Source organism: Marmota flaviventris, chromosome 1 (assembly GCF_047511675.1).
Source record: "Marmota flaviventris isolate mMarFla1 chromosome 1, mMarFla1.hap1, whole genome shotgun sequence".
NCBI lineage: Eukaryota > Metazoa > Chordata > Mammalia > Rodentia > Sciuridae > Marmota > Marmota flaviventris.
Window position 1 is genome coordinate 81,298,433 of NC_092498.1, and position 12,511 is coordinate 81,310,943.

General features: G+C 35.3%; 1 protein-coding gene across 1 annotated transcript in view; it reads left to right on the plus strand.

The window, feature by feature from the left end:
• Dnah11 (dynein axonemal heavy chain 11) overlaps positions 1-12,511 on the plus strand; it is a 318,014-nt gene that overhangs the window by 52,122 nt on the left and 253,381 nt on the right. Inside the window, exons 18-22 of the mRNA XM_027932705.3 lie at positions 145-367; positions 4,654-4,770; positions 4,882-4,968; positions 10,124-10,282; positions 11,218-11,301. Coding sequence (XP_027788506.2) covers positions 145-367; positions 4,654-4,770; positions 4,882-4,968; positions 10,124-10,282; positions 11,218-11,301 — 670 coding nt within the window. The remainder of the gene's footprint in view (positions 1-144; positions 368-4,653; positions 4,771-4,881; positions 4,969-10,123; positions 10,283-11,217; positions 11,302-12,511) is intronic.

Here is a 12,511-nt window from a genome sequence, read left to right on the forward strand (position 1 = left end):
ATTGATTTTAAGACCATTGATACTGCTGATCTCATAATAGAAATAATGAGTAATGTTTAATCAGGTGCACAATGAAAATAAGATCCAATTAAAAGTCTTATGCTGCTAAATGTTTTAATGAATTTTTGTGTATGTATTTAATAGTCTGAATGAGCTGCAAGGATTCATGAAGGTGACAGATGGCGGACTTCAGAGACAACTGAGTGAAGGTGATCACGAGGGGTTAGTTGACATCATGGGCCACCTTCTGGCTGTAAGAAGCCGGCAGAGAGCCACTGATGAACTCTTCGAACCTCTGAAAGAAACCATTACACTCCTGGAAAGCTATGGCCAGAAGATGCCAGAACAAGTCTATGTTCAGCTGGAGGTGAGTGTGGAGGCTAAATACTCACAGGTACCTACATGTAGCATCTCTTGTGACCAGTGATTCACGTGCACCTTGTGACATCCTTGTAACAGTCCATACTATTATTTTTTTAGGTGGTTGTTTATTTTATGTTAGAAATCTGAAGCTAAGACATGAACTTTTTGAAGGTCACATAGGCAGTGAAGCCATCCAGCACTTAGCTATAGATGTTTCAAGACAGAAGACTCACTGTGTCCCTGTGCCTCACTGATGGAAAGCATTTGGGTTGGAGAGAGCCTCTCAGTTGCTCTTGGGAGTCCCAGGTTCACCATGATTCATACATGTGAAATAGACCCACAGTCTTCCTCATTCAAAACTGCCTGTCGGCTCAGAAGTGTTCTAGGCCTGGAAACATTTCGTGGACGTGCTAGTAAAGAATAAATAAATAAATAAAGCCTGGTTTGGATGGAGAAATCATTGTTTCCCAGACATATTTCTATGCTATCCTCGTATTTTCTGTGCTCTGGAAAGATTCAGTGGCTTCTGTGTGCCAAATGATGAACAAAGTCTTTTTAATTATAATTGAAATCGTGAACAAAAATCTCACAATTGAGGCTCTGTTCTCCTGCCCACATTGAAGTTCTGTGGATGGTGGGGGTGGAGGGGACTTCCAGGCTGGGCTTACATTTAACCTTGCAAATGTGATCAAGTGGACACATAAACTAGAAAGCTTTCATTGGATTCTAGCTCAGCCTATTTAGTTATCAGAGCACAAAATAAGATTGAAATTTGTAAGTACGTATAAGTCCATCTCACCGGCTTGCCTGGACACAGCAGTTAATATCATAGAGCATGCTTCCTATTTAGTAGACTATTCCTTGTGATTCGTTAAATGTTTTGGTTTGTCTATACTATACTAATTTCCCACTTTCTGTTTTGTTTTTTATTGAGATGAAATCCACATAAGAGCAACATGTTAAAGTATACAACCAGTGGCATTTAGTATGTTGGTAATGTTGTACAACCACTACTTGTATCTAGTTACAAAATATTTTTTTCACCCCAAAAAGAAACTATGTATCCATTAGTTGTCACTCTGTATCCGTTAGTTGTCAGTCTGTATCCATTAGTTGTTGCTCCCTATTCCCCTCCTCTTCCCTTGGCCAGTCTTGTTCTGTGTCCATGGGTTTACTTACTCTGGATATTTGCGACAAATTGAATTATATAACACACGATCTATTGTGTTTGCTTCTTTTTCCTGATGTAATGTTTTACCTTGTAGCACATACTGATATTCATTCCTTTTTATAGCTGGATGATATTCTATTGTTTGCTTATAATTCAGTTTACATACCCAATTATCTGTTGATGGACATTTGGGTTGTTTCCATCTTTTTGCAATTGTAAAAAATGCTGCTCTGAACATTGGTGCTTAAGTGTTTGCTTGAGTACCTGTTTTCAATTCTTTTTGATGTATACTTCAGAACGGAATTGCTGGGTCATATGGTGGTTTAACTTTTTGAGGAACTGCCAAACTGATTTTCACAGCGGCTGGGCTGTTTCATATCCCTCATTCTGTGTTGTGAGGATTAAATGCAACAGTATATTTATAAGTGTTCTCTTGACTATAGAAAATTACTATGTATGAATTATTAAATTCTACTCGAGCATAAAACTATCCTTGGTGCAGATAGTCCTGTTATGACATGGAGTGAGAGGAGAAGTTGTGGACAGGTAGATACTTCACATGACTGAGAGATGACAGAGTAGCACCAACTATAAATATTTCTTCTTTGAAGAAAGATTTGGATATTCTTTGAGTCATGTCTTGGACCTTGAGATAATTCATACAGAAGCCAGTCATAAAATAAGTCATGGAAGTAAGGGATTTTAGCCATGGCCTCCAGAATTTGTATTATAAAATTTGGCTCACTTCTCTAGGTTCTGGTAGTATTAAACATATTAGACTTTTCAGTATTTAGAAAGCAGGACACTTCAAGGTATAAGTATAGCCACATGCAAGTAATGTAGGCTGGTGAGGAAGAATAATGAGATTAAAGTTGCATATGGAGAGTAACAGGGCCCCAATTTTACTTTAGTTAAAGCAATTTGTAACAGTTATTTTGTTTCTCCATCATTATCATTGGTATCATTGCATTTTTTTTCAAAGGCTTATCTATGCATAATTCTGTGCTTTAAAGAAAAAAGCCCTTAGATGTGAAATTTAAACATTATCTCCTCAAAGTCAAGAATGAACATTTAGTTTTCTGATAAGGAGGCTGATTCATAGTAGGGTAGGGAAGGGGAACATGAGAGGAATAGATAAACTCTAGATAGGATAGAGAGGTTGGAGGGGAAGGGAGGGGTCATGGGGTTAGAAATGGTAGTGGAATGTGATGAACATCATTATCCAAAGTACATGTATGAAGACACTAATTTGTGTGAATATGCTTTGTATACAACCAGAGATATGAAAAATTGTGCTCTGTATGTGCAATGAGAATTGTAAAGCATTCCACTGTCATATACAAATTTTTAAAAAATGAACATTTACCCCCAATCATGTGGTCTGTGGGCGCAGCCTCTTTTCAGTCTGTTGCCCCTTTTCCATTCCTGTGATTCCCATTTTAATTCAGTTCTCGTTGCTTCTTAAGCCACTGTCCTGGCCTCTGAGTCCTCCTGCTTCCACAAGAGCCCACTTTATCTCCATCCTGTTTTGTACCTCAAAGATCTCACGTAATCTCTGCCTCTTTAAATCAGTTATTTCTTTGAGGCTCAGATTCAACATCACCTCCTTGATTGGATCGTTATAAGTTAGACTTCGGAGATATCTAATTTTTTAATTTTTAAGAAAATTTATTTCCATGAGGTGAAATCTACTTTGGAATCCCCAAACGTAAAGCAAATCTGCTGTGTTAGAGGAAGGCTAAGGGTCCTGAGCCTCCTGATGTGACTTCTCCTTCACTTCTTAGCCAAGGCTTCTGAAGGGACTCCACAGGATATTTAGGTTCCATGGAGTTGACTTGGAAATGGAAAGTGGGAGTCTGCATAGCTGAGGATGCAGGGTTTGCTGAGAGGAAGCACAAGGTGAAAAGGCAATGGCTTCAGTGCTGGTCTCTTGAGTTAGTTTGGTATTCCTGTCATGGCACCATATTGTCTCCTAATTGTACTGATGCCATGACCTGTTGGTCTCCTAGTGGACGTTAACGTATTCTGCGCTGTAGAATAGTTATTGTGTGTGTGTCTTGCTCAGATTATGTAACAGTTTAAGTCAAAGAATGTATTTTTCTTTTGAAGCACCCTCTCCACAACACAAAACTATTTATACTTAGTGCACTCTTCATAAGTGGCAGTTACTGAATCATTCATCCAATATTTATTGGAGATTACAAAATAGTCTGTAGGACCTTTGAGTTTTGCATTTCAGGGAAAGAAGTAGTTGTTGACCCCTCACCCCATCACTATGGGACACATCCATAACTTTGTTTTTCTATGACCAAACCAGTTCATTGTCCTGGGAGATGACCCAGAGAAACAATACTTTGTTAGTCTAGACACAAGGAATGCTTTTCAGTGGTAATTATGCACCCGGCTCTTTAAAGAAAATAACTTGTTTTTGACCTATTTGCATTATAGGCAAGGAGAGCAGAGTTGAGCTGGTATCTATTTATTGCTTTTGTTCAAAATTAAATAGGCATGGACCTTCCTTTTTGTCTCTTCTCCTTCAAAAATCCTAGTCATTGAAAGTAAACCAACTTCAACAGTAAAACTCTTCCTCAAGAAAAGAGTACTTGCAGAGCCTTGGGAGGCAGAGGAAAGTGGAGGCTGACATTAATTCACATTGCCATCTTTGCCCCACCAGATTGAAAGCATCTTTTTTATTTGCTAAATTGCTAAATGTGGCTGGCTTCCATTTCTAGTTGTTAGAGATTAGCAAAGTAATTTCCAGAGCACTTTGATTTTATTCCCATAACAGCAAAACAATTTGAGGATTTGTCTTTATTTTGAAAAGATTTCCACTGATTCTGAGATGAGAACAACTCTGGCACATGCTTGGAAGATACAAACCCAGACATGGCAGTGGATCAGCCTGCACTTCATCCCTGGCTCTGGGGCTTTTAGTCACTTTCTTTCTCTTTATTTTTTTCTTTTCTTTTTCTTTACTTTTTTTTTCTTGTAAACCCTATATGAAAGAATGAAAAGATTTCCTGGGTTAGAGTAAAAAAATTAAAATTACTTAATCCTATAGGGTTAAATTGTTTTTAGGAATTGAAGTAAATTCCCCTTCCACACCTTTGTTTTTGTAGGAATTACCTGAAAGATGGCAAATAACCAAAAAGATCGCAGCAACAGTCAGACATGAAGTCTCACCTCTCCAAAATGCAGAGGTCACTCTGATACGGAAGAAATGTATTTTGTTTGATGTAAGATAATTACCAAAGTTTTGTTTGCTTGTTTTCTAAGAAAGACTTTCCTAGGATAATTGAAGCTACTTGAGAATCACTTTTGTTGTTGTTGTTTTTGGTTCTGATCAGGAAAAGCAGGCAGAGTTCAGAGAGAGATTCCAAAGCTACGCCCCTCTTGGCTTTAATGCTGAAAATCCATACACAGTGCTTGATCAGGTAATATAGATCTCAAATGTCTTATATGCATTGTACTAGCTACTTACAAGATATGTTTAGACACTGAGATACTGCTATGTTTTGCCTTATCTTTGATATTAGTTATGGAAATTGAGGACTGTTTAAAACCCAGTGGTAAGCAGATTTACCCGAGTAAATTATGTTTTAAATCATGTCTCCAAATACCACCACCATCATCAAAGTAATCATTAGTGAAAGTGAAAACTACTGCTACTTCTTTTGAGTACTTATTACATGTCAAGAATTTTGTTAAACATATTTCACTTCATATTACATTTTAGTTCTCACAGCATCTCTGATATAGCTTCTATTACTTTTCCAATTTCAGATAAAGAATCAAGTGTTATAATTAAGTAACTTGTTGGAGATTACAGAGTTACCAAATGACTAACATAGGATTAAAGTTCTTGCTTTCTAAATAAAAAGCATCAAATTCTAGTCATCATATTACTTCACATGTGATACTTTAAAAAATTTGTTTTAGTTGTCTATAGACCTTTATTTTATTTATTTATTTTTATGTGGTGCTGAGGATCAAACCCAGTGCTCCACACATGCTGGGCAAGCACTCTACCTCTGAGCTACAACCCCAGCCCCACATGTCATACTTTTGTTAAGTAACTTTCAAGCATGGAAAAGTTCATATGTATTCATGACTTTGCACATGAATATTGTTGAATATTATAGTCTAGTCTAAGAATGAATACAGTGGGCATCTAATCTAAAATGGTGAATAATTCATAGAAGGCTTAGAAAGGCATTTTAAACTTTCATTGAGCAATTACACTGTTCTTTTCTTCTAAAAACATATCCCAGTGGTCCAAATGAGGAAAGAACTTAGGTTTAGAAGGAGGAGCTGGGACTCTGAATTCTCCATTCTGATTGTCACCCTGTTTGACCTAATGCTGGAGCTAGTCTGTCCCCTTAGACTGGTGTCCTGGTTGACACAATTGTTATCTCTTTCCAAATTTTGATTTTAATTTAATTGCTTTTAACTCAGAAAACACCATTCTATAGCATAAGGTCTTTTTTACTTGGCTGAAGAAAATTGGTTCGTATGTTCATTGAAAGGGAAGAAGTTAGAATATGATAATAAAATTTTGTTGTTGTTGTTGTTGTTAAGATTGTATCTGGATTGTAGATGGTCTGAACAGATTGTGGATGAGGAATTATTTTTTATTTGATTAACAAAAGTGTTATATGTAAATATTTATAACAGTGAATTGAATCTTACCATTTCTTTTCTATACCACAACAGCATAAAGTTACATGTTTAAAAGTCAGAGATGCTTATCCTTATAGGTACAGAATATATAGAAGGATACTTTAAATATACTAGGACTGGAACAACTTTTTCTTCAAGTCATTTTCTTGGTGTGATTGTTCAGTATACATATCTAATATTTATCTAATTAGACTCCACCAAAGGCATGACATTGTTATCAAAGGCAAAGATAAGATTGTGAAAGAAGCCAGATAGAAAAGACAGGTCACCTGTCAGAAATGATTGTGTCGATAGTATACCTCTCATCAGGAACCTGAAAGGCACTGGATGGTAGCTTTCAAATTCTGCCAAATGAAAGTATATTTCAATAATGAGAAAAATAAATATACTTTGGATAAACAAAATTGAAATTTATCACTAAAATAATTTCTAGTGCAAGTACCTCCCGAAAAGAATCAAGGAAGCCAAACGTCGTTATCAGAAAAGTCTAATTATATTGGCAAACCCCTGGTGGACTGAGCAAAGTAGGAAAAAGAAATAATAGTCTCTAGGATAAAATAGGGACTGATAGCATATAGAAAGAGCAGAAATTCAAAAATTCATGGAGCATAATTAAAACTGAATATAAAGTGAACATAATTTTTGAAATAATTTATTAAAATTATCTCAAGTAATGATTCTGAATAGTCATAAAATTACTAAAAATTAACCAGTAGTAAAACAAGAAAAACAACCAATAGTTCAAAAAAAAATCTTCCAACAAAGATTGTAAAATTCTAGGAAGTTTTGAAGAACCACTTCTCCTTCATGTGATTCCACAAACCAGAAGAATAAATACTCAGAAGCTATCTATGAAGCATCTGTAATTTTCATAAAAGGAATGAGAAAGGAAAAATTGTAGATCAGTCTTGAGTACATATCCTAAACAAAACAATCAAATTATACCAACTTAAGTTCATTCTAAGAAAACTTAACATTAGAAAATCAACTAATGTGATTATACATTTTGAAGAGAAAATCAAGTTATTGTCTCAAGAAGTGCCAAACTCTTTGAATGTCATTCAACTTTCATTCATGATAGAGGCTCTTGGAAGACATTTTAAACCATTAAAAGATAAAAAACTATTCATCAAACTTTATACACCAGGGACTGTGAAAAATCCTACTACCACTAGTGAAATAGAAGCCTAAACAACCATTATAAGTAGAATAAATATTTTTGCATGTTATAGTATTATATCGTACTAGAAATTAGTGAACTTCACTCACATCATCATGGATAGGTGTTCCTCAAAAATATTAATTGAGCAGCTGGATGTGGTGGCTCATGCTGTAATTCAAGTGGCTCAGACTGATGCAGGAGGACATGAGTTCAAAATCAGCCTTAGCAACTTAGTGACACCCTGTGCAACTTAGTAAGATCCTGTCTCAAAATATATAAAGAGCTGGGGATGTGGGTCAGAGGTTACAATTCTCAGTACCAAAAACAGAAAAAAAAATTGACATGTCTTTGGAAGAATAAAGCTATATAATATCAAAACCTTTAACTTTTTAGCACTTTGTAATACCTACATATGTAGTGAAAATAAGGAGACAAAAATTTAGGTTTTAGTGGTTTAATTAGCAACAGGAAAGAGAAAAATCAGAAAATTTGGGTTGACTACAATCCCAGAAACTCAGGAGGCTGAGACAGTAACATTTCATAAACTGGATGGGATCCATATAAACATACACATCTTTTTATGTGCATGAAATTTTTCATATTTGTAAAAAAAAAATTTAAAAATTCCATTTCTTGTTTGTAAAGGTATATATAGCCTGTGAAAACAAAAACAGAGTTCTTATATTTTCATTTTCCTAGTTGAAACTTTAATAGGCAGAATTGAGGTTGGGGAGACAGAAGCTTTGTATGCTTGGTCAAAGGATACCAAAGTTCAATTAGAAATAAGTTCGACTGATGTACAGTGAGCCCTCCATAGCTACACATTCTTTATCTTTAGATTCAACTACTGCAAATGAAAAATATTTTGGAAAAAAATTGCATATATACTGAATAATACAGACTTTTTTGTTCTTGTCACCTAAACAATATAGCTATTTATATGAGACATTTTAATTAGCCTAGGAATCATTTAAAGTATATGGGAGGATGCGTGTAGGTTATAAGCAAACACTACACCATTTTATATGAGGGAATTGAGCATCTGTGGACTTTGGCATTCCTGGTGTTTCTGAAACCAGTCCCAACAGATACCAAGGCATTAATGTATTGAACAGCCTGGTGAATGTAGTCAATAACAGTGTATTGTATTTTGAAAATTCCTAATGAAGTAGATCCAGTAGGAAATCTAATGAACATTGGAACGGTGTGAAAACATTGTTATCCATTTTTAAAAAGTAGATTTTAAGCGCTCTTGCCACCAAAAGATGTGAGGTAATACATGTTAATTAGCTTTATTGAGTTATGTCACACTGTATACATATTTTAAAATATGTTGTACATAAGTTTTTGTCAATTTAAAGAGTTAAAAGCTAATGGTACACAAAAGGATTAAGTGTTTTTTTTTTTAAATTGGTGCATTATAATAATACATGATAGTGGGTTTCACTGTACCATATTATACACATTATACACAATTTTTTTTTGTAACTGGGATTGAACCCAGGAACACTTAACCACCGAGTCATATCCCCAGCCCTGACACCCTTTTTAAAATATTTTACTTGGAGAAAGAGTTTCCCTAAGTTGCTGAGGCTGGCTTTGAACTTGTGATCCTCCTACTTCGGTCTCCTGAGCCTCTGGGATCATAGACATGTGCCACCACTCCTTGCACACATGGCATAATTTGATCAATCTCATTTCCCAGCAAAGTATTATTTTTCAAAGTTAAAAATGAACCAAAGTAATATAATTGTTTAAGATTGAGAGGAGAAAGAGGAAGTGTAAATTATAAAACAAAGCCAGTCCTTCTTTGCAAAGCTACTAACCAAGTTGAATGTCTACACTTAATCAAGAGCAGCTGGGATACAGACTGGAGAGTCACAGAAATGGCACCAGAACCAGAGACCAACTCCAGGAATGGCTTTTCTGCCTTAAAAGTTGTTCTTACACCTCCAACTTCCACCATGAAAATACATTAATTTGTTGATAAAAAACTAAAATTAAGAGATGACTCATTGAATAAGAAAAAAATGAGCCAGCTTATATTTGAGGAAAAATGTAAACTTTTCCACATAGATGAGGTGGTAGGTGAACCTTGGAGAGTTTGATCATAAGGAGAAATTTTTATATTGGGTTGTGTTTTTAAGCTCCTGTGTTTTATTTATGATTCTCCTGAGTGCCATTAATATTACCTAATAATGTTTAGGGTAATTTTAAAAACATAGTTTTTATTTTTAACTAAGTGATTATAGAAAGTTAATTTATTCTTACATAGAAATTTCTACAGCATAACCTTTTAGTCCATAGCACAGCCCCCAGCTGTACAATGAAAATCGATTGTTTCCATTGAAATCCTATGCCATAGCAAATTTGGCTGAAATGTGTATAAGGAAAGTATTGGTAACATTGTTGCACTTATTAACTTTCGCTTTTTTAAGTAGCTGTGAATCTGCTAGCTGAAAATTTTCTACATTTTACCAATAATAATACTGCAGAAATATTTTTTGGAATTTTCTTTTCAAAAATCAGAGTTTTTTCCACATTTATTATTGGTGCATTATGGTTGTGCATAATGATGGGCTTTATTACATATTCGTTTGTATGTGCACACAGTTTTATAATAATAGAATTTGGCCAATATCAAAGTTTGAAATAGTGAAGTAACCAGAACTACAGGACAGTGTGGCTTCTCTCTCTCTCTGGCACTTTGTGTGCAGGTGTTTTGTTTTGTTTGTTTTTCTCCTTAGGCAAATCAGGAGCTTGAGGCCTTAGAAGAAGAAATGATGCAGATGCAAGATTCTGCTCGTCTTTTCGAAGTGGCTCTTCCAGAGTACAGACAAATGAAGCAGTGTCGCAAAGAAATAAAATTGCTCAAGGGACTCTGGGATGTCATTATTTATGTTAGAGTAAGATGTGCTTTTGCAAAGCATGCTTCTTTTTTTCCTTTCAAAAATTCTTTTGTATACTTGTGCAATTGTTAGTGTCTATATCATTTTGTTTGGATTTAACATTTTAAAATATGTACACATTAGATTTTATCTCCCACCCTGAGAATTAGTGTTCATGCATCTCTGATAGTGGAAGCTGCTTCCCTGAATGTCATTTGTTTTTGTCTTTAGTATAGGATGAAACTTTGTAATGAGCTAAGTGACTCAGATCCTTTTGGGGGATTATATAGAATATAAATAAAAATTAATATATAAGTATATGTTACATATACACAGTCATTTGTGCATATAAACTAATGTATAAGACCATGCTTTATATGTGAGTGCATATAAAAAAGACTAAAAACAAAGTTAATTTGAGTGTGGTTAAGTTAAAAACTTAAGTACAAAATTAAGTTCTAGGGAACTTGGCATATTGCAAAATGTACTTTAAAAAATTTTCCTGTTAGTTGCAAGCCAAATAGAAATATGTTAAGATAGAAAATGTGATCAATAAAAGCTTAATGAAAGTTTTGTTTTATAATGGATAAAGATTTTCTTGTGAAAGCTGATTTTGTTTCATGATTATAACAGGATTATAGAAACCTGTTATTTAATAATATACTTATCAATATAGAGTACACAGGATTAAGTGATAATGACTGTGCATATATGGAATTTATAATTGCTACTAAAAATTAATATATCATAATGTTTTAGCCTCAAGCTTGACATGTTCTGACAGCTTTTTTGTTTTGGTGATAGGGAAGTTTTGACAAGTGCAATTAATATTTAAAAAATCGTCTTTCTACTGGATGATAGAGTCACTGTGTATCATCAGTTTATATATTTTGCTGTGGAGACTTGCTTTCACCAAATGTTGTTGACACTTTTATCTGCTTGTGCATTTTCAGAGAAGCATTGATAATTGGACTAAAACCCAGTGGAGACAGATTAATGTGGAACAGATGGATGTAGAGCTCAGAAGGTTTGCCAAGGCGAGTTCCATAACTGTCTATTACAACAATTTATCTTTCTCAGCACCACCTCCTTCCATCTTCCCTAACCTAGAATCTGGTGTGCTGGGCTACATGTCCTTATTTACTTCAAATAGAATGATATCAGATAGTATTTTTTTTTCCACTTTTAGTCAGTTGCACTTCTAATCAAGCCTGCCTTTCTGTGAATGAGTTGATGAACGCATATTAGGGCTAATGAATTTATGAGAAACAGCTATAATCATGAACTTCCTATGGTTGTCTAAACAGAGAGGAAGATTAAGAGTATCAGGGCTGAGGGGTTAGTTTGGGATTAAGTCCTTGATTTCCTTCCTTAGTTACCATGAGCATTTTGTAACTGAAAAAAAAGATACCTTTTGGTTCTGGAATTTGGGGCATCTAGTAGGAGTAGGCCACATCTAGATTTCCATGGAGTATTCTCATCCTTGCCATGGTTAGTCTAGCATCTCAGGGAGGTTCAGTATTTACAAAACTTAGCTTATTTGATTGTAGCGTCTAATACTTCCCATAACCATATGCCCTCTGAAGAGCATAGAACTTTGGATAAAGTTAAAAATGGCAAGGGGCCCGGTGCAGTGGTGCTCAACTATAATCCCAGCAGCTGGGAGGCAGGAGGGTTATAAATTTAAGGTCAGCCTCAGCAAGTAAGCTAGGCTTTCAGCAACTTAGACACTCTCTCAAAATAAAAAAAAAATCAAAAGGGCTGAGAATGTAGCTTTATGGTAAAATGCCCCTGGGTTCAATCCCCAGTATCCCCCCATCCTCCCTCACAAAACAACTTAAAAAGGCAGGGCCTGGCAGATGTGGTGGCATTTGCCTATAGTCCCAGCTGCTCACTCAGGAGACTGAAGCAGGAGGATTCTTTGAGCTCAGGAGTTCATGACCAGCCTGGGCAGCTCAGCAAGAACCCAGCTTTAAAAAAAAAAAAAAAAAAAAAAAAAAGGTGAGGGCCTTGTTCTTTCTTCTCATCCCAGAATATTTTTGCCCCTGACTTACTTAGTCTTGTGCTCAGCCACTACCAGTTCTGCCCAGTTTGCTCTCCCATATTATTCCAGTACCAAAGACCCTACTTAGAATGTTTTTATTTTTGTGTTTGTTATGGGATCATGGTACCTCATTCTGTACCCTTGGTTATCTCAGCACGGTGACAACTTAATTCCCACTTTCAACTGCAGATCTTTATTTTAGA